This window comes from Suricata suricatta, chromosome 8 (assembly GCF_006229205.1).
Source record: "Suricata suricatta isolate VVHF042 chromosome 8, meerkat_22Aug2017_6uvM2_HiC, whole genome shotgun sequence".
NCBI classification, from domain to species: Eukaryota; Metazoa; Chordata; class Mammalia; order Carnivora; family Herpestidae; genus Suricata; species Suricata suricatta.
This window is the reverse complement of record NC_043707.1, coordinates 126391934-126412888: the sequence shown is the minus strand read 5'-3', so window position 1 is coordinate 126412888 and position 20955 is coordinate 126391934. Positions and strand designations below refer to the sequence as shown.

Genomic DNA, 20955 nt, shown 5'->3' with positions numbered 1-20955 from the left:
CGCTGCCCCGTGGAGAAAGGGAACAGGGTGGAGAGGAGGGCAGCACAATGGAAAGGACGGCTGGTGGTCACAGAACCTTGTCTGCCCGCCGAGGTGTCCCCAGAGCCTCGCAGCCCTGAAGGGCAGGCTGTGGGGCAGACAGGCTGGAACCTCGGCACCACCGAGCTCTGCATGGAGTCGGTCTGGGCGGCGCTCGCACAAAGCCAGGCCCACCTCAGGGTACAATAGCGATAAATAGAATTTATTTTGTACAACTGTTACAACACACACACAGCCACGGGGCTTCCAGAACGGGTGTTGGGGCCGGAAGGCTGGCCTTTGGCGTGGCGCCTGGAAAGTGTGGACAGACAGACACAAGGACGCGGGTCGCAGCAGCTGTGCCTGGATGCCCCCTCCGTGGAGGGGGGGGGCACAAAGGCGAGGCCCATAACTGTAGGTCAGCTGAGACCCCACGACCTGGAGTGCCTAGAGCATAGGATGGCAGGGGTGAAGCTGGGTGCTGGCTGAGAAGCCAGGTCGGTCTCCCTTCCCCCTCAGGGGGTCACTTGTCTGTCATGTGGAGGCAGTGGCCAAGGTGCTGGCAGGTCTGTGGCAGAGCTTGAGGGCCCAGGAGGGACCACACGCACAGCCAGCTCCCAGCCCCTCGGTCCACCTGGGGGCCCAGGGAGCCCAAGAGGCAAGGGAGGGCAACGGGGGGCCCCCAGGAGGAAAAGTCCCCATTCCGGGGCAAGTGCATGGAATCACAGTCTTCACTGACCTCTGAAATAATCTTGTCCGTTTGTGGCAGAGGCGCCCGGAGAGGGAGAGTGACTTGCCGAAAGTCACACAGCAGAACCCACATTGGAAGCCAGGGCTCGGGACTCCCGGCCCAGTGCCCATTCCACCACACTTCACGTCCCACTGCCTGTGCGTACACGGAGATGCCCTAATCCTGCCCTCCCACCTTGCTCCCCGGGGGTCTGGAGGTGCACCCAGGCGTGAGGAAGGGCCCAGAGCAGGGAGCAAGCCAGGCCCAGAGTTCTGCTTCAACTAACCACTGCCTGTCCCAGCCGGGGAGGGGGGGTGTTGCCAGCAGCTTCCCCCTCCTGGGTCCGGATGGCTCCGCCCTGCAGAGACAGCCCAGACGGGTGGCCACGGTGGGGGCAGGGGACAGGGGACAGCCCACAGGCTGGTGCCGGCCGTGGGGGCAGAGGTCCTGGAGCCACCTGGAGCCGACACCGTGTCTTCACCTTGTGCTTCTGTGCCCTCATCTGCAGGGTAAGGGAGAGGGGCACACCATGATGCGGGGACAGAAGCAGCCAGGGCCTGCCCCTGGAGGTCCAGGCTCTGGGTCTTTCCACCCACTGGGGTCCTCCAGGCCCCTCCCTCCCAGCAACCGCCTGGTCCCTTGCCGGCACCCAGCAACTCCTCCCAGTGACTCATGGGCAGAGGTCAGGCAGCATTTATTAGCCAGGCTGCACAGATAAGGAAACTGAGTCCCGGAGAAGGGCTGATGACTGGCCCACATCACCCAGCATCTGAGTGGCAGAGGATTTGAATCCAGGTATGCAGCTCTCAGCCCAGGGAAGTGACACAGGAACAGGGAGGAGTCCCTCCTTCCTCCTGCCCCCCCCCCCTACAAACGAGAGCTGAGGATTGGTTCTGACCTGCTCAGTTTCACCTCCAAAGCTTGAGCCTGGCTAACAGCCCTGCACAGACAGAGTGGCAGCGAGGCGGGTGACAGGATACGTGAAGACATGGGGCAGGAGACACAGGCAAGCAGAAGACAATGGGTGTGCCCGGGCCAGACGGGCCCACCCCTCCTGGCCTTTGGGGGACCTCGTGGCCTAGCACCCACCCTGGTCCCCCTGAACGCCTGTCCCCTTTGCCGGACAGCTAACTGGTCCTGTCCCCCTCCACTCCCCCCATCCCCCGCCCCCCCGCTGGCCACGCCCACCCTGGCCGGCCCTGTGGGCAGCTGCACATACCAGCTGGGGCGCCTGATGTTCAGTTGCTTCCGACTGGATCTTGATCTCGGGACACGCAGGGTCCCCCAACTTGCTGGCGTCGGGATGGGGTGACCGGGAGGGTCCTGGGGAGGGGGGCAGGAGGGAGCCACCTCACTGGCCGAGGGGAGGCACCAAGGAGATGGACGCATGGATGGGCGGTAGGCACTGGTGCTCTGCGACCCTGCCCCACCCTTAACTCCCTTCCTTACCCACCCCTCCATCATCCTCTGAGACCCTTCCAGAAGCCATCAGCTCTCAAACATCTTGGGCCAGATAATGGCCCACCCACATCTCCTATGTTGGGAAATTCCGTCACATACCCACCACCTGGGGCATGAGAAGTGGTCTCGGCCCTCAGTGCCTACCCCGTCCCCTGCTGTCACAAGGATGGCCCGGGGAGGCGCAGTCTGTGGTCTGATACCTGGGGAGCTGCCCCCACTCGTGGTGCTGACACTATCCTCCAGCCACGTGCTGTAGATGAATGAGTCCCGCTTGTGGGGGGGCCCTGAGGACGAGACGCTGTCCTGGGGACGGGCGAAAAGAGAAAGAGGGAGGTGAGCTCTCGTCCCTGGCACAGGCTTTGCTTCCCGCCCCTCTCCCAGCCTCCCCTGCCTGCTGCAACCCACAAACTCTCACCCTTGTGCCCCTGCAAAGAGGATGGGGCCCCAGCAAGGTCTGCCCCAGGAAGACCTGGAGGACAGAGTGGGACAGGCACGGCCCCGGGCATACACCACACGCTCCCAGGCATTCACTCAGCAAACATTCACTGTGGTTCTCTGGGACCAGGCACGGTCCCTGCCCTCAGACAGTGAGGTCAGAGGCAAGACAGACTGTGACGAGACCATCACAATCCCAGACTCTGAGCCCCATCGGGCAGGGCCGTGGTCTGCCCTGTTCCTGCTGCCCCTGCAGCCCCAGGAACAGGGCCTGGCAAGGAACACGTGGCCACTAAAGTTTGCTGCATGAAGAATGACACCAGGGTGCTAAGGACAAAGCCCTGGGAGCGGGGAGTGTGCTGTGAGAGCATTAAGGGGGGGACTCCTAACCTAGCCTGGGACTAGAAGGCTTTCAGAGGTGACGTGAGGCCAAGTCAAGAAGGATGAGTAGGAGTCAGTCAGGCAAAGAGGGAAAGAGGAGGCAGGCAGAGCCTTCCAGACAGAGGAAATGGCAAGTGCAAAGGTCCAGAGGTGGGGTAAGCCTGCTATGTTCGGGGGACTGCAAAGGAGCACAGAATGGCTGAAGTGGTAAGAGATGCGGGGTGAGGGGAACCAGATCTTCAATGGCCTCAGGGATTGGGTGCTCTGTGAGCAGCACTGGGGAGCCATGGAAGGCTTCAGAGCAATGGAGGGTTAGTCTGCATTGCTCCTTTGGGCTGGGTCCCCTCATCTCATGTCAGCCACACCCAAGCTCATGCTTCTGCCTGGAGCGTCTACGGGGACCAAAGAGGCCCCCTCCAGGCCACTGTGGAGCACCAACACTCCCTGGGCCCCTCACCAGGCCCGTGTCGTCCGCGTCCACGCCCTCGGTCTCCTCCACCACGCTGGCGAAGCTGCTGGCGCTGGACGAGGAGCGAGAGAAGTCCTTCAACACGTCCGCTCTCTGGGCTGCCGTCTCCGCCCTGCCACAGGGAGCACCCTGTCAGCCCACACCTGCTCTGCGCTCCTCCCGAGCCAGACCCGGCTCACTGCCCTGGGAGGCCCCGCCTGCAGCCAGCCAAGCACCTCTGCGCCCCTCCATGGCACTGCCTAGGCCTCCGAGGCTCCCCCTGCCCGCCCGCCGCGGTCCTTCCTGATTCGTGGGTCTGAGCATGGCCCCTCCCCTCGCGGCTCCCAATGGCCCCAGATATGCTCTACTTTCCTTGACTCAGCACTCAGTGCTAATAGTAACTATGAACAATAAATCTGTGGTCGAGGACGTGTTTGCTCTGTGCCAGGCACTGTTCCCAGTGCTTCTGCCTGTGTTGTCTCATTGCTGTCCTCATTAGACCCACCTTCCAGATGAGGCAACACCAAGGCTCAGAGAGGGTGGGTGCACAGCCCAAGGTCACCCAGCCATAGGTGGGAGAACAGGGGCTTGGACCCAGGCCTTCCAACTCCACAGTCTACTCTCAACCCTCTCACTTTTGCTCCGGGCTCAGGACTTCCTGTCTCCCGTCTGGAGTCTCACTCCTTCCCTCAAATCCCCAAAAGCAAATTCATCCTTCAAAACTCAGCCAAGCGTCGCCTCCTCCCTGATCCCTCCTCTCAAGGTGGAAACAGACCTCCCCACTCTGGGTCTGCAAGTCCTGTCTCTCCCTGTCCCTTTCAGCCCTTCAGCAGAGCACCGTCCTCTCTCGAGGTCCCCAGAGCCGGCCTGGAGGGGGCGGAGCCACAGCGCTGGAGGGAGGGGCGGCCCCTCCTGCTGCCGTTCTCCCAGCCCCACCGCTTCACATGGTAACCAGTTTATATAGTCCAGTTTGAAAGTATCACTCCTCTTAACTAAAATCCCAAAGGCTCTTTCCTGGCCCCACTTAGAGTAAAATGCGAAGTTCTCAATATGGCTTCCCAAGCCTGGACCTAGCCCTGCGCACCTCGCCGACCTCACCCCCGACAACACCCAGCGCAATGTCTGCCTGGGCCCAGCTCCTCACTCACTCAGCTCCAACCACACCACCTTCTTTCTATCCTTTGAGCATGCCTCAGGGCCTTTGCACTTTCTGTGCCTCTCACCTGGAGCCCTCTTCCCTCTGCTATCCCAGTCCTGGAAGGATTGGCTCTTCACCGAGCTCTCAGTTTAAGCCTCCCCCGTATCTGGATGTCTTCCCTGAGCACCATCTACCCCCCACCCACCCAATTATTCCCCATTGCATCCCCGGCTTTATTGTTCTCTTGTGGCCTGGAAATAGCTCATCAGGTCATGCTACACTTGACTGTCAGCTCCGTGAGGCAGGGGTTGTATATGCCCAGCTCACTGCTGGCTCTGGAGCTTGGCATGGGGCCTGGCATGAATGAAGCTCTCAGGGGGTATGTGTCAACGGAGGGCCTGTGAGAGTACCCGGGCCCCCCGGTTCCCTGGTGTGGTGGCACCAATGCTCCCGGGCAGCCCCAAGGCCCTCGTAGGGACTGGAAAGGGTGAGTCCAAGCCCCCAGGCTCGGCGTGCCCCAAACCCCAACCTGTTCTTGGTCGTGGGCATCTCTGGGGAGCTCTGAGTGGATGAGTTCTCCGACTTGGGCTCTTGTGAGACGTGCCCGCTGTCTGGGGTCTTCTGGCCGGCGGGGGGACTCTCCCTGCGGGGCACAGGGGGCAGCGGGGGGATTCAGCACCAGGCCTGGCATCAAGGGTGGTGAGAGAGGCCCGGGTGGTGAGAGAAGGTCACGGGCACCTCCTGCCTCGACCCCACACCCCTAGATCCTGAGGGGCCAACCCCAGAGCCGTCCCTGCAGCTCGCCGGCTGGGCTGAAGCAGGAAGTGCCGGAGCACCTACGTAAGGCAGCACATCCCTCGAGTCCGCCCCTCCTCCTCCCTGGTACGGATAAGGAGACTGGAGTCCGGAGATGGGAAGGAATCTTCCCAGGGACACACAGCTAGGACACGGCAAAGCCACAGCTGGAATGCAGGATCACGGTATCCTGGGCTCTCGTGGCCGTGAGGACGGCACCGCCTCCACTCCGGAGGCCTCGGCGCACCTGCCTGCTTCACGTGCTCTGCGCCACACCTCTGCCGCAGCCCCGGGTTGTTGCTTATGTGCTTATCCTCGTTTTCCAGATTGGGACAGCGAGGCTCAGAGAGAGACGGTGACTTTTCCAGGGTCACACAGCCCCGGTGCAGTAGAGACAGGATTCACATCCAGGAACTATCCTCGGCTTCCCAGGGGCTGTTGCGCCGCTCACATGGCGTGCCCCCTGCACCCTGCCCACACAGACACATCCGCCGACCCCCACAGACCAGGCCATGAACCCCAGCTCTGCCTTTCCCTGGTTGTGTGACCTGGGCAGGCCCCTAAGCCCTCTCACCTACAGCATCTTGACATGCAAGGCGTGACCCCTGGGGAGCCAGGATGAAGGCATCTCACGTTAGGTGATGAGCTGGCCCTGGTGCCTGGCACACAGCAGGTACCTGACTGTCCCCAGAGAGGGACAGGGAGCCGAAGAGTGGGCACTCCCTCCTGCCTGCGAACCTCTGCCACTGACCGGGGTCAGGGAAGGGGCTGGGGGTGACCGGGCCCATCCCACCCACCTTTTCTCCTGCACCTCCTGTATATTCTCGATACCGATGGCGCTGCTGCGGCGAGAACCGAACGGGCCCGACTTCTTCCTCGTGGGGCTCTTCCCAGGGACGATCAGTGACTGCAGGGAGAGGCCCCGACTCAGTGCCCACCTGCCCTGGGAGAGCCACTGTCCCCCACATGCCACCTGGGCCCTGCTGCCCCAGGCCCTGAGGCAGAGGCGGTGAACAAGAAAGAATGAGAGGAATGCCCATCTCCAGAGACAGCCCTTCAAGTTAGTGGAGACGGAGCAGGCCCCGTGAGTGAGCGAAGGCGCCAGAGATCACGCGGCAGGGCGGCACCTGCTGGAATCTCAGGCCAGGCCCGGTTGTCAGAATGGCTACCGGCTCTCTGACCCTCAGGGGTTTTATGGGACCCGAAGCCTCAGGGCAGCTGGGAGAGAGTGGATGTAGCAACACAAGCCCCTGCCCCACCTCGGAATCTCCAACCTGGCGGGGGGAGATTCTCGGCCCGAGGTTGACAGATACCTTCCCTCCCCGGGTTTCTAACCACACTAAAGTGGGATGCCCCAGGCCCCAGAAGCAGGCCCCAGCTTCTCCGGGGGGGGGGGGGGGGGGGGGGGGGGGGGGCCCCAGGGAGGCAGGGAGGAGCCGGAAACCCCAGGCTGGTTCCAGGTACGGAGGGGGAATCAGGGCAGAGGAGAGGGATGGCGTTCCATGCAGAACTGGCGATATTGGGGGACGTGCGGCTGGGCGTGGGTCTTTGGGTACCAGATTCTGGCAGGGACGGGTCAGGGTCCCCAGGGCCAGGGCAGGGCCAGAAGCCCCTGGCGGGGGGCGCTGGCTCTGACACAGGTACCAGGCCCCAAAGCAGGTGCTGAGTGCCATCAGAGCGGCCGGCACTCCGTCCTGCACACCCCAGGGCCCGGCCCGGGGTGGGGGGGGGGCAACGTCCCCAATATGGCCTCCGTCCTGAGAGCGAGCAGAGAGCAGCACGTGCAGGCAGCCTCCAGAGCCGGCGGCCCCGCGGACGACAACCTCTTCCACCGTTCCTATGCCTATGGCACTGCCCCGGCGTCCAAATCTACTCGCGCTTTTCCCAGGAATAAGCAATGACTGGCAAGCAGCAGAGGGCAGGGGCAGAGAGAGACAGACGGACAGACACGGGGAGAGACAGAAAGAGATGGAGATGGGGTTGACAGAGAGCGACACAACCCGGGAGGGAAAGCACAGCAGGGAAGGGACGGCACAGCAGATGGAGGAAAGAGATTGGCCAATAGACAGAGACACAGAGCGGGACATGTGGGGGGGGGCACACGGAGGTCCCAGAGAGAAAGACCGAGAGGCAGACAGACAGGAGGCAGAAAGGAGAAAGCAGGGAGAGAAAAGTGGGGGGGGGAAGAGGAGGACAAAGGTGTCGGGGGGGTGGGGAGCAGGGGGAAGAAAGAGAAGGGAAAATGCAGACGGCAGGAAGGAAAGGAGACAGCAGGAGAGACAAGAGTCGTACAAAAACAAAAACAGAAATGGGTCTGGTTACTGCCATGGTGGGAGCTGCTGGCCTGGCCCGGCCCAGCCCCAGGGCCCCTTCTACAGCACCCACAGGAGGCTAGGCCACGTGGCGGGCAGGGCGGGGGTGGGCCTGCTTCTCCAGTGACAATGGGCTTGGTGATTGCAGGACGGCAGAGGTCCTGCCTTGCTCCCCGGGCTGGGCCAGACCAAGGGCAGGGGTGGCTGGGGGGGTGGGGAGGGGGGAACCTCCTGCCATGTGACGCAGCCTTACAGCACTGAGCACAGGGCTTGCATGCAGCATATGGTCAATAAAGGACAGAAGGAAGGACAGATAGGTGGATGGAAGGAAGATGGATGGACAGGGAGGAGCAGAGTTGTGAGTGCAATGCCAGGAGTGGCCACTAGGCGGCGGAAAGCCGATGAGCCCACAGCCGAAGGTCTTACCCACCCTGTGCGCCCAGCACACCCCCTCCGTGTTAGCAGCAGAATCCCACAGAGGCTGGCAGACAGGAAGTAATCACACAGCAGGTGCTCACACAGAAGCCCAGTTCCTGACACACAATACGGAGCCACAACCACAGAGGCCCTGACACACAGTAGGTGCTCACACAGCAGCCTAGGACCAGGGACGCAGAAGTACAGCTCACAGAATAGATGCTCACACCACAGCTCACTTGCTGGCACAGAGAGAAAATTCACCGATATCCAGGGCTTGGCACAGATCGTGTGCTCAGGCAGGAGTTTACTCCTGACATCCAGTGGGTTCTCACAGAATAACCCAGGGCTGGGCATACAGTAGATACTTACAGAGTGAATGCCTGCACAGTAACCCGGGACCTGACACACAGTAGGTGCTCACGGAAACTCAGGGAAGGCCCAAAGTAGATGTTCACACAGTACACGTCCACACAGCAACCCAGGTCCTGACACAGGAGGTGCTCACACAGCAGCCCAAGTCCCGACACACAGGAGGCGCCCAGCAGCATCCCAGAGCCAGGTACACGGCAGGTGCTCACACAGAAACCCAGGTCCTGACACACAGAGCATGCCCACAGCCTGACACACAGTAGGTGCTCCCGGAAACCCAAGGCTTGACATTAGGTGCCCACAAAGCAGCCTGATTCCCAGCACATGATAGACAGTAGGTGCTCAATAAGGAGTATCAGAGATAGCCCCAGAGCCGACCTGCAGAAAGTCACCGGAATAAGGGGCCAGGAGGAGAGAAGGGGGCGGGCTGCAGGCTCTAGACACCCCAGGGTCATGGCCTGGACATTGGACCCCCATAGAGAGCAGTGGCTAGGCTGAGTCTAGAACCCAGGCTGGGCAAAGGGAGGAGGTGGGGCCGGGCCTCGGAGCTGGGGGAGCTGAGGGCTGCTGGGGGCGGCACTCACTATTCCAGCTGCCTTGGCCAGGTCGGGGTTGTTGGGGGCAAAGCTCCCGCTGTGGCTGGTGGACACGGTGTTGGGCTTCTTGTTGCTTAGTCCCATGGCATCCATGGACTGGCTGCGGCTCCGGATGACCCGCTGTGAAGGTGGGGTGGGGGCGGAGGTGGCACAGACTTCATGAGGTCCCACTCACTCACGAAAGCCCAGGAGCCCAGCATCTGGGCCCTCCCCACCAATGCCACTCCAGGTAACCCCCGGAAGTCCCTGCCTGTGAGGCTCCGGAAGAGGGGCCTAAGGGTAGTCTGGGCCTTGGCTTTGCCACCAGCCCGCTGGGGGATGTCGGGCAAGCCTCTTCCCCTCTGAGCCTCCTGGGACTCTCAAGTGGCCGTTGTAAGGACTGCAGAAGATGCTGGGCGTGAGCCAGGGTACGCACAGAGAGCCCTCCAGAAACCTCAGTTTCTTGCTTTTAGAGTCCTTGAGGGCTGTCTCTCCTCGCTTTTTTTTTTCCTCCTCTCTTTTTCTTCCATGCTTTTTTCAGCCAACCTACACTGAAAGTTTCCTACGGGGCCAGGTACCTACCTCATTCTCCCACTCAGTGCACCCTACCAGATGGGCATTATTATCATGGTCATTTTACAAACGAGATGAGCCTGGAACCCAGATGCCAAATCACATGCCCTTCACTGTGGGCTTGACTGCCTCTAAGGAATTCTTTGACCTTCTCCAGCACCTACTAGAACTGAGACCATGGGAGCCCTCCCTCAAGAGACCCCAGGCCCATGTTCACCCCACCCATTCCCTCTCTCCAGTGGGCAGAGGCGGGGCTCTCCTCAGGCCCCTTTCTCAAAGGCAGTCTGTTGGCCTAAGTCCAGGGCAGGCCGGGCAGCCGGGTCAATCCCCTTATGGAAACCCATGTCTCCAGCTTTGCTGCCTGCCCCGGGGTGATGGTGAGCACCCCCCCCCGCCCCGGCCTGGCTGGGCACCTGGAGGATGGGCAGTCCCCTCCTGGGAGTGGAGAAGGTGGCAAAGAAGCCACAGGCTGGGGACCTATGGGGGAAAGAGGGGCTCCCTCCCTCCTCTGCTTCTCACTTCAGACAGCAGCTGCTGAGGTAGGTGGTCAGGGTTTTGCATTTTGCTTTTGAACTTACATTGCACGAGTCTAACTGCTTTACAAATAATTCTCAACAGCTGTATGAGGTAAATTGCCATTGCCCTACCCAGTAGATAGAGAAACTGAGGCTCAGGGGCGCCTGGCTGGCTCGGTTGGAAGAGCATGTGACTCTTGGTCTTGGGGTCATGGGTTGGAGCCCCATGTTGAGTGTAGGGATTACTTAAATACAACTTTAAAAAAAAAGAAAAGAAAGAAACTGAGGCTCAGAGAATGCTCAAGCTGGTAAGTGAACCCAGGGCATCTGTGCTCTTAACTCTAAAATAATCCAGAGACAGCCAGGGTAGGTCACACAAGCCCAGGTAGACCCCACCCCCAAACCTAGGCCCCACCCCCAACCATTAACTCCTCCCACGTCAGAGCCCCACCCTAAAGCCTGGGTCACCCAGACTCCTCCCCCAGGTACCTGCCGTCTAGCTCCTGGCTCCTCTCACGTCTCAGAACCGCACCCCCAGACCCCACCCTGAGCTCCGCCCCCACCCCCAATGCGAGGCGCTTCTAGCCGCCCCTCCAAGACTCGACCATAGCCCCGCCCCCGACTCCGCCCCGGCCCGGTCTCTGCTTCTCTGTCCCAGGTGGACCCTGGCCCTTCACCTTAAAAGACTCGAAGAATCCGCCGCCCCCGCCACCATTCTCCATCTTGTCCTCGTCACCGCCCAGGCCCATCATGGACTGGCTGTGGATGTGCAGTTCCTCATAGAGTGTCTCCAGGAGGGCGGCCCGTGTCCGCTCCTGTGGGCCAGGTCGAGGCCATCAGGAGACCCCAGTGATCGGCCCTTGGTTCTACAACTCGAATCCTGGCCACCTTCTCTGAGTCAGTAGAGAGTGGGCCTGGGCCCCGGGCTCCAGGAGCCCGCGCGGGCTTCCCCTGGGTTCCCCCGCAGCTCCAGCAGCGCTCGGGGCTGCTCACGTCCCAACCCACGGTTTGCCCCTCACCCCACGGGGTCCTCTGTGCCAGCCTGCGCACTTGTGAGTGCCTCCTGGGACGTTCCTCACATCCCCCTAGAAATGCCCTAATTCCTCTCCCTGGACCATAGCCCTGCTCCCCTCATCTCCACCCCCACCCCAGACAGCTCTCCCTGAGGCCAAAGTCTGAACCCGGCATTTCCCTCCCCAGGGGCAGGGCTGAAATGCCAGGTTGCAGGCTGGGGTTCAGCCCAACAGCCCATCCTCACCTCCAGTTTGGCAAACTTCTCTGCCTTGTAGCAGGCATACTCAGCATTGATCAGCTTTGTCAGCAAAAACTCCTGGAACTCAGGTCCCTGGGAGCCCCCAGTGTGGAGAGGAGAGAAGGGGCTCAGATGAACACAGAGTCAAGGGGCTGGAGTTCCTGAGCCGCGCCCTGCCGGGGCCCTGGGGCGTCCTCTTCTCTCTCAGAAGGGCGCCTCCTTGGCCTCAGCCCCCCAGCCTAGGTCCCTGTGAGGGCCCCCTAGGCTCTTCATGGTTGCCCACCCCTTGGGAGAGCAAACCTCACAGGTGCAAGGGGCTGGCCTGGGTCTCCTACAGCTTCAGTCTGGGGCAGAAGGGAGGGGTCTGAAGCCCAGGCTCGGGGCGTGGGCGTGGCCATTCTGAGAGGTGAGAGAAATGTGTGCCCCCTTCCCAAACATTTTAGAAGAAATAAAACTGTCAAAAAGATAACAGGAATTAGGAAAGGCCACAGAGCCTTCTATGAGAAATCAAAACCAATGATGCACGTTGTTCCCTGACAATAAATAAAGATCAACAATTTGTATCAATGTGAGTGAGAAGCCAGGCCCCAGTGACACGGTTAGGGGAGCCCAGCTGCCCTGGCACACGGTGGGGCCTTAGGACCTTTTATGGCAGACCGTGCGTGCCCCAAGGGCCCCCACCCATTTTGTCCTGCTCTGTCCATGACTGGGGCATAGGGGCTGCCCCTCACCTTCCTGAACACAGCAGGGTCCGGGAGGGGGGGCCCAAAGAAGGGCACGTCGTCTCTAGCGGTGACAGAGACCTGGAAGGGAGAGCAGGAGTCCCTGTGGAGTCCCCACCCCAGCCAGAGACCCCTAATTCATCCCAGGCCTGCCCCCTGCTGGGAAAGGTTCAGTGACTGCAGACTGGGTGAGTGAACCCCAGGATTTCAGCTCCTCCGTCCTTGGTCCTGAATTTGAATGGTGAGAGGCTCTCAGAGGTCAGGGAGGATAGTGAAGGCCTAGGAGGCTAAAGGGTGGAGGAGAGCAACCAGCTCCTTCGAGGTGAGAGAGTTGGGGGTGCAGAGAGGGTGGGACGGGAATCCTCCATCAACAGAGCGGGGGAGGGCGCTCAGAGCCCTCTAGACAGTCCCCTTATTTACAGGTGGGAAGACAGGCTCCAAGGTGTCAGAGTGACTCAGGGAGGGGCTGTGGCTGATACCCCCGGGAAGCTCCACGATCACCCACCTTGTAGAGCGGGCCCTCGGGCCCCCCGCCCTCGGCCTGCACCACCACATAGGCGTGCAGGAAGTTGGATGCAATCATGTCGGGCACAAAGGGCGTGTTCTCATCCTGGAAGACCACAGCGACAATGTCGTTCCCGATGTGCCGTTTCCGCTGCAACTGAGCACAGGGCCACAGGCCTTCACAACCTGGCCAGAGAGGGGCTCCCCGGGCACAGCGGAGGGTGCCCGCAGGAGTGCGGGAGGGCTTAGGGTAGGCAGAGGGCACGTCTGAGGATTTGCTTCCCCTCAAAACAAGGTCATGAGAAACTTGCTTTAAAATCATTTTGGTTTTCTTGGAATCCCGTGACAGATGAGGAAACTGAGGCCAAGAGAGCTGTGACTTGCAAGGCCCTGCGGTGAGTTAGAGGACTCAGGGCTCCAGCTCCCCAGGCTCTCCCTCCCAGCCCTTCTCCTGTCTGAATGCCCCCACACATGGCCCCACACATGCTGAAATGAACAGAGTATCGTCTTAGAAGAAAATTAAAAGACACTAAAAACAAATATTTCCATTTTTCTCACAGTACCCTTTTATCCCCCTGGGGTGGGGGCATGGGGTAAGGTAGACAGCCCTGCAGGAAGCTTAGGACAGGTGACAAATTTCTGAGTTCAGCTCCCAGAATATGCCCCACATTTCCTCGCCTCCAGGCCTTTGCAGAAGGTGGAAGCCATTTTCTCCACCTGAAACATCCCCCCTCCTTCTCCCAGCAACTTTGCAGGCTAAAAATCACTCTATCTTGAAAGCTTTTCTTAACTCCCACCTCTGCCATGTTTAGGTGGCCCCATGTCACCCCACAATGCCCCTCCCTCCCTTCCTGTAAAAATACGAATTCACGTTTATGGAGCTCTTGCACCAGAGGCTGTCCTAGTCACTCTAGATGCATTCTGTCCTACGCTCACCTATGGGGTAGGTGCCATTATCATCCCCATTTCCTGGATGTGGAAACCAAGGCTTTCCCGACTCTGCGGCAGTGTGTCACCCTGCCCCAACTAGAGCCCGCGAGTCGGGAGAATGGATCGTTTCCATCTCTATATCCCAGGGCCCCCTGAACCTGGTGTGATGAACACTGAACAGACAGGTAGATGGGAGGGACAGGAGGACAGGTGGGAAGCAGGTGGGGGGGGTGCCCAGGCTACCTGCTGGGCGTCCCCTTCTGTGTAGGGCAGCTTGGTGGACACGTGAAACATGATCTCCTTGTTGCGGAAGTTGCAGTACACAGACTCGGTCCCCGTCTGCCCGTGGGTCACGTCCAGGCCTCCTCGGAACCTGCCCCGCCCCCCCCAGGCCACGGCTCAGTCTCCAGCCCCAGCCAGGCCTCCGTGGGGCCAGGCCAGGGGCTCCCTCCCTGCCCGAGGCCACGGGTCCAATGAATCGATGCCTGTCCCACCGAATGCTCACCCTTTAAAGTCCTGCAGTTTGACCTTTTGGCCCAGAAAGTCAAGAAACTCCACGAAGGCAGGGCTCTCCTCATTGGTGCTGAAGAGCTCTTCCTCGGAGGTCTGGGGACACGTGGAGGACAGGGGTCACCGAGCTGGTGCTGCTGAGCAGCTGCTGTCCCTACCCTCACCCATACCCAGAGAAGGCTGGGAGCCTCCTGCACCCTCTCCCCCCAGGTCCTGGGAAACAGAGTCCCTGGGCAGGTGCTCTGGGGGGCAGCAGACCCACAGCCCGGTGGGTCAGAAAGCAGGGAGGAAGAGGTGAGCAAACCTGCCCAAGCTTCTGATAAATGACTCCAAACTTGAAGTTATTGCTGATAACATGCTCATCAAAGGTGACGATGAGGCGGGAAGCCTGGGGGGAGAGGGTGATGGGTGAAATAGGCCGCTTTTTCCAGGTGCCATTTATTGCTCTTACGCCATGCCAAGCGCTGTGCTGAGCTGTCTACCGGTGTCGCCTCATTCAGCCTTTAGGCCGAGCCCGCGAGGGACACCGTGCTGCTGTCCCCATATCCCAGATGAAGAAACCAAGGTTCAGAGAGGTCAAGTAATTTGAAACTTTCCTAAGGTCCGCTGCTCGCAAGTAGCAGCACTGGGACTTGAACTCATGTCCAAAGGGTAAGCTCACTGCTCCTGAGTCTTGCCCACAGGCCCCCTGCCCTATTTCACTCTCTAACACCCAACCTGTTTCTTTTTACCTCTGTAAACCCACAGGATGATTCTACAATGAGCCAAGTCCCACCCACTTGTGTGGAGCCTTGAGGAGTAACCCCCTCCCTCACCTTGGGCCTCAGTTTCCTCTTTTGTACCCGAGAGGCAACATCTGATTTCTGAGGCCCCTTCCTTCGGGGGACCTTTCCTGGACCGCAGCAGCCCTCTCCTCACTCCAGAATTCAGTCAGAGCCACGAGGGCTTACATGCCTTTCGGGGCCACCTTTTCCAGGAAGCCCCCCTGACTCACCGAAGGCAAGCCCCATCCCTTCCCCATCGGGCCACAGCGCCCATACCCAGCACAAGAGCCAGCAGCGCGGCTGCTGTCTGTGGGGCAGCACTTACAGGGGTGCCTGTGTTATTCCCCCTCCCCTGGCCCCTCCGGTCAGAAGGCAAGGCCAGTGGAGTCCCCTGGCTCAGGAACACTGCTCCCCAAATGGCACCGAGAGCTCTCAGGAGTAAGGCTTGCCTCCGAGGCGGACAATACCAAGTTTGAAGGCAGGCCTCCTTTATCTGCTGTGCATCGCCGGGTAAGACACAGAACAGTTCTGGGCCTCTGCTTCCTCTTCTGCAAACTGTAGACTTTGCAGGGTTGTTGTGGGGGTTAAATAAGAGAGCTTAGGGGAGATACCTGGTGCACAACAGGTGCCCAATAAACGCTCAGTTCCCTAGTTCCCTACCCACCCTGGTGAGCAGGGCCCAGATGCAGTCATACCTTGGGGTAGAGCACAGGGTAGAATCGATCCACATTCACATCTTCACACACCAGCTGCAGGAAGAGAGGAGGGAGGGGGTGAGGGTGGGGCCTCAGGGCCTCCCTGGCCACTGGCCACGCCGGCTGGAGAGGACAGCAGCAGAAAGGAGAAGGAACAACGGACTTTGCAGCAGGACTAGGCACTCACTGTTGCTCAGAATGGGGTCTCCTGTATCTGAAGTCGCTCTAAAGTGACCCAAAAGTACCCAGGCAGGGGACAGGAGCCCAGAGCACACAGCAGCACGCCAACGTCATGGGGCATGTGAGAGGTGGGACCTGGGAGACAGGGTTGCAGCACACGGGGCTGGGACAGGGGCTAAAGATGACAGTGCGCCAGCGGCACGCCCCCCTAGGTGCCCAGAGAGGCCTCACCTTTGCCATCTGGACCACATTGGGGAATTCAGTGAGGCAGGAGATGGGGATGACATCATGGTGTGTCCGGCACTTGGTCCTGGGAGGAGAAAGTCCACGCTGAGGGCGAGGCAGTGGGAAAGAGAGATGGAAGGCCCTCCACACAAAATAAGGGCAGAGGGGACACGCCTCAGGGAGGACCAGAGGTGATGATGGGGCCAGGCCTGGTTGGGGTGCTAATGTGCTGAGCAGCCTCAGGCAATTCCCTGCCCTCTCTGGGCCTTGGTTAGAAGAGTGGGCTTTTAGATGACAAGGCCTCAGCCCCGCTGCTGTCGCAGGGCCCCTACCCCACCCTCACCTGAGCAGCAGCCGCAGGTGCTCCTGGTCCCCGATGACCTCGTACTTGAGTGAAAACACAAGGTGGCCCAGGGCAGTGTCCAGTGAGTAGTAATTGAAATGCTCCTGTGGTGGGAAGTGGAGGCCGGAGAGAGGGCAGATCTGAGCTTGGGGCTTCCAGAAACCAAACCAGAGAGCCAGCTCATGCCCAGATGGGGGGGCCTTCACCAAGCAGCCGGTGTCATGACTAAAGGCAGACTCTGCATCAGACAAACCTGCATTCAAATCCTGCCTCTGCCACTTGCCAGTGGGGGAGCCTGAGGAGGTCACTTCACGTCTCTGTGCCTCAGTTTCCCGCTCTGTAAAATGGGAGGCCAGCTACCTCGTGGGACGGTGGCAGGGACTGAACGAGATAAACAGTCTAGCATAGAGTAGGTAGGTGTTCAATGAATGTTACTTTGTCTGTTGGGGTCCTCATCAAAGTCAGGACCACCTTTGTACCTGCTTCTCTGTCTTCCAGCTCCTGCCCTTCTCAGACCTGGACACACAGTAGGTGCTCAATAAAAATATTCTGACTGATTGCTCAATGTGTGGCTCTCTGGCCCCTGAAGCCAGGACCCGTGAGAAACAGGAAGTGAAACATCTCCCGAACACACTGGGTGGCTCACCAGACAGGTTCCCACCCTCCTGCCTCACCTGGAGAAGCCACAGCGTTGGGAAGAAACATTGCAGAAGGCTCAAGGGGAAGCTGTGGCAGGAATGGTAGCCCAGGGGGGAGCCCAGGGCTGGCACCTCCAGAGAAGGAAGTCCTCAAGTCAAGGGCAGGCCAGGAGTGCCAGATATCCCACCCCAGCCTGGCCCTGGGCTCCCCATGCTGGCCCCGGCCCTGGCAGTGGGGCTGGCTCCCAGCCACACCCTAGGACTCATCCTGGAAGTCAGTCCTGTTGCTACGCGAACACCTGTGCTCAGAGGGCAGGGGAAGAAGGAGGCAGGGGCAGGGAAATGTGCCCCACAAATCCGCAGCTCGGGGACTCACTGTGAGTGGGCCTGGAGCCGAGAGCCCCTCTAAGCCCTGCCTGGGGACAGAGTGGCGGAAACGCCCACATGTTTGGCACCATCCGCAGAGAGGCAGCGGCGGGCGCTTGGCAAAGAGGGCTCCACTGAAGTCCTTGAGTCCTCTGAGCCAGGACCATGAACCCTCCTGGCATGTCTTGATGGAAGGCCAGCCGGGTCCACTTCCTGGCTTAGTAATTGTGTGACCTTGACCAAGACACTGCCTCGACGAGCCTCAGTTTCCTCTCCTGTAAAAACTGGGGCAATCCTGATCTCACAGAGGAATTACGAGGGTGTTGTGCCAGCTAGCGTTAAGTGCTTCCTATGTGCCTGGCATGGGTCTCTCTGCTTTACGTGTACTTTTATTATCCCCATTTTTACAGATGAGGAAACGGGCTCAGGAAGGTCAAGTCACTTGCCCAAGGTCACGCCATCAGTAAATGGGAGAGCCAAGATACACTCCCAGGCCACGAGACTCCAGGACCCACACCCCACTCCCTGACCTCGGCTGCAAACGGACAGAGATTCGGCACCTGGCCCGGGGTCTGGCACGCACTAGATCCCAGCATGTGACCTCCCCTCCAGCTACCACAATCCCACCCGGAAACTCTTGCCTGGAGCACTGCCGGGTGACACTGATGGGCTGTTACTGGGCAAGAGCCCTGCTCTGGGGCTGGAGACGGGGCAGGGGTTTGCGTCAGCCAGGTCAGGCCATGACACTATGTTATGACACTTATCTCCCAGCCCTGACCTCACGCTACCCGAAGGCAGCAGGGCCCGGGTCTGTTTTGTTTGCTGCTGCCCTCCTGGGGCCCGGAACAGGGCTGGGCACACAGCTGGTACTCATTATTTTCTAACCTTGACTGAGCACCAGACACCATTCTATGCCTACGAGCATCATTGTCATTAAAGCTTGGCAGCATCTCCATGAGGTGGATGTCATCACCCTCTCCGATTTTACAGATGAGGAAACAGAGGCACAGGGAGGGCAAGTGACTTGCCCAATGTCCCCTGTAGCAAGTGACAGAGCCAGGATCCTGCCGCGGTAGAGTCTGTAAAGTTGACCACTACGCCATAATGCTGCCTTTTGTGCGATAAATGTGGGATGAGAGCATGAACCCACCGCCGATGTTCCGGGACACAGGACTCAGGGCTGCCACCCAGCCCCAGCCCACGGGCCCGGCTCCCTGGGCCCAGCCCCCAACACCGGCGGGCGCCCACCTTGCCAAGAAAGTGCTTCCTGTAGATGCGGGCCGTGGGGTTGCACTCGAGCTTTACTTTGGTCGTGGGGGACTGCAGCGGCTCCGTCTCCGGGATGCTGGTGATTTCGTGGTTGGTGCCTTCAATCCAGTAGCCCCCGAACTGGGGCAGCAGGATGAGGGGGAAAGGTCCTTCTCGCCCCAGGACCTGAAAGAGAACTCAGCTGAGAGCCACCCACAATGCACCCTACCAGGGCCCCAGGACACCCCCAACTCAAACCCAGGGTCCCTTCTGCCATAGCTAAGGAGCGCTAGGGAACATTTCAGAGCCCACGTGGGCCCCAGGGCCCGCATCCACCCTCTCCAGCGTACTTGCTCCAGCCCTTTTCCTCCTACTGCAGGCACAGACAGGGCCACATGGAACCCCATATTCCAGTCTCCAAGAATGGGGACTTGGTCCCAGAAGGTGGAGCTAGGAGAATGACCTTGGCCAAGAGGCTGAAACGTCTGGATTAAAGGGTTCACATGGACTCTAAAGACTTGGGACAGTAAACTGAGGCCCCAGTGCCCACGGCAAGGCCTTTGGTCAGGCTCCTGGCAGGGAAGAGGACCTGAGAGTCCAGAGTTGGGGCGAGGAGGGGCTCAGGGGGTCCCACCAGTTACCTCATGGACGCTCGGGTAGGGAATGTAGTCCTCCTCCGTCTACAAAACACAAGCAGGATAGAGACCCAGCTGGGAGGGGGGTCCTCACCCCTTACTTACTTCCAGCCTCCCCAGAATGCTCCACTGCTCAGCCAGCCACCTGGGCTGGGAGTGTGGCTGGGGCTGTCATCTCCCCTACACTTCACAGGGGGTGACCCTGTGAGGCTGGGCTGAGGCAAGCCCAGCTCCTTGAGTGCTGCCTGCCTCCTCTGGGAGGCCTGGGAAAAGGAGACTCACTGCCTCCCCAGAAGAAACCTGGGGACCAGTGGTTCTCAGCGCATCAGGGTTCCTTAAACACACAATGCCGTGCCCCATCCCATTTCCTAGGGTCTGGCTGGGGCCTGGGAATTGACATTCTAACAAGCTCCCAGGTAATGCTGTTGTTGCTGGTCCGAGAACCACCCTTTGAGAACCCCTGCTCTGGGCAAACTGTCAGCATATGCTCACGAGCCCCCCTTCACCCCTAACCTTGAAGCCCTGGGAGCCCCCCGTTCCCCCCACCAGGCCAGCCGCCAGTCTTCTTGGATTCATGAGGTCCCAAATCCACCACAGACCCATATGCCTACCTGGAGGGGATGTGCAACTCCCACCCCAAGAAAATTCTGAGTCTAAACGAGAGCCTCCCTGCATCTCCTCCCATCCCCCACCTGCTGTCAGTCTCCTCACAATAGAGGCTGGGGGGCAACCAAGCCACTCCTCCATCGCCTCCTCCCCTTCCCTCCCCGGCTGCCTTCCCAGAAGCCTCCTGGGTCCTGGGTTTGAGTCTTCCTGTAACTGCTGATCACGACTGGCGAGAGGGTCTCCCCAACCCCTCCAGGTCCCAAGGGCTTTGGAGAGGCTGCTCAGAAAGCAGCCCAGGCAGACGCCACAGAAGGGAGGGGTGGGGCCGAGGTTCAGACCTACTTTGAGGGGTGGTGGGAAGGAGCATCGCTGTTCATCCATCCTGCTTCCCTGCAAAGAGAAGGGAACACGTCCCGTCACACCCCTCCATGCCTGTTCCCCTGCTCACATGGGAGGCTCCCACCCCTTCCTGTGAAGGGAGAAGCCCACGCGTGGGGTACTCTCAGGGCGGGGTGTTGGCTGGCTCCATTACTCAGGCCTCTGCAGGGAGGGCTGGGGGCTCCGTGAGGGAGTGCGTGCTGCTGGGGCTGGGGGCAGGGGGGCGGGGGGCACACACTCTTGTGTGAGTGTGGGATGGAGGCCACTGCATCTACACAGATGTGTGATTTTTAAATTTATTGACACAGATGTGTGTTTTTGAGAGAGAAGGAGGAAAGGAGGAGGAGAGAGAGAGAAAGAGAGAGAGAGGAGGCAAGAGATGGAGACAGAAAAACTACAAAAGGCAGAGACAAGAAGGAGCAGAAGAGATGAACCGACATGGGAGGGAGGCTCCTGAGGTTTGTTCAAGTTGCCCCACCCCCCCACCTCCACCCACATCCCAACATGTACCCACGCACCAGACAAAGGCCGTGGAAGGTGGACAGGGGTCAAGCTGAGGGGGTGGGGTACCTCTCCCTGCCTGTGGCACAGCCTCTGGTCACCCTGTGGCCTGGCACCTGGCCCTCATCCCATGCATCCTGTGGAGCCTGTGATGCCTCTCAGGGGGATGGGAAATGTGTATGTATGTACGCAAGCAAGCGTGTGGGCCTGTGGGTGTGTGGGTGGGGGTTGGGGTATGTGTGCGCAAGCGCATGTGTGCACGTTGTGTGTGTATGTTTATGGATGTGC

The 20955-nt window shown here is 59.9% G+C and overlaps 1 protein-coding gene across 1 annotated transcript in view; it reads right to left on the bottom strand.

Annotated features, from left to right (window-relative positions):
- Positions 1-220: 220 nt before the first annotated feature.
- RAP1GAP (RAP1 GTPase activating protein) overlaps positions 221-20955 on the bottom strand; it is a 58053-nt gene continuing 37318 nt past the window's right edge. Inside the window, exons 4-23 of the mRNA XM_029945884.1 lie at positions 20131-20228; positions 19189-19227; positions 18548-18733; positions 16296-16399; positions 15959-16037; positions 15548-15601; positions 14393-14476; positions 14084-14184; positions 13822-13951; positions 12650-12805; positions 12154-12225; positions 11429-11515; positions 10848-10985; positions 9092-9223; positions 6204-6313; positions 5141-5254; positions 3483-3606; positions 2410-2512; positions 1968-2071; positions 221-1250 (exon numbers count right to left, since the gene is read on the bottom strand). Of these exons, the coding sequence (XP_029801744.1) occupies positions 1026-1250; positions 1968-2071; positions 2410-2512; positions 3483-3606; positions 5141-5254; positions 6204-6313; positions 9092-9223; positions 10848-10985; positions 11429-11515; positions 12154-12225; positions 12650-12805; positions 13822-13951; positions 14084-14184; positions 14393-14476; positions 15548-15601; positions 15959-16037; positions 16296-16399; positions 18548-18733; positions 19189-19227; positions 20131-20228 (2240 nt within the window). The 3' untranslated portion in view covers positions 221-1025. The remainder of the gene's footprint in view (positions 1251-1967; positions 2072-2409; positions 2513-3482; positions 3607-5140; positions 5255-6203; positions 6314-9091; positions 9224-10847; positions 10986-11428; positions 11516-12153; positions 12226-12649; positions 12806-13821; positions 13952-14083; positions 14185-14392; positions 14477-15547; positions 15602-15958; positions 16038-16295; positions 16400-18547; positions 18734-19188; positions 19228-20130; positions 20229-20955) is intronic.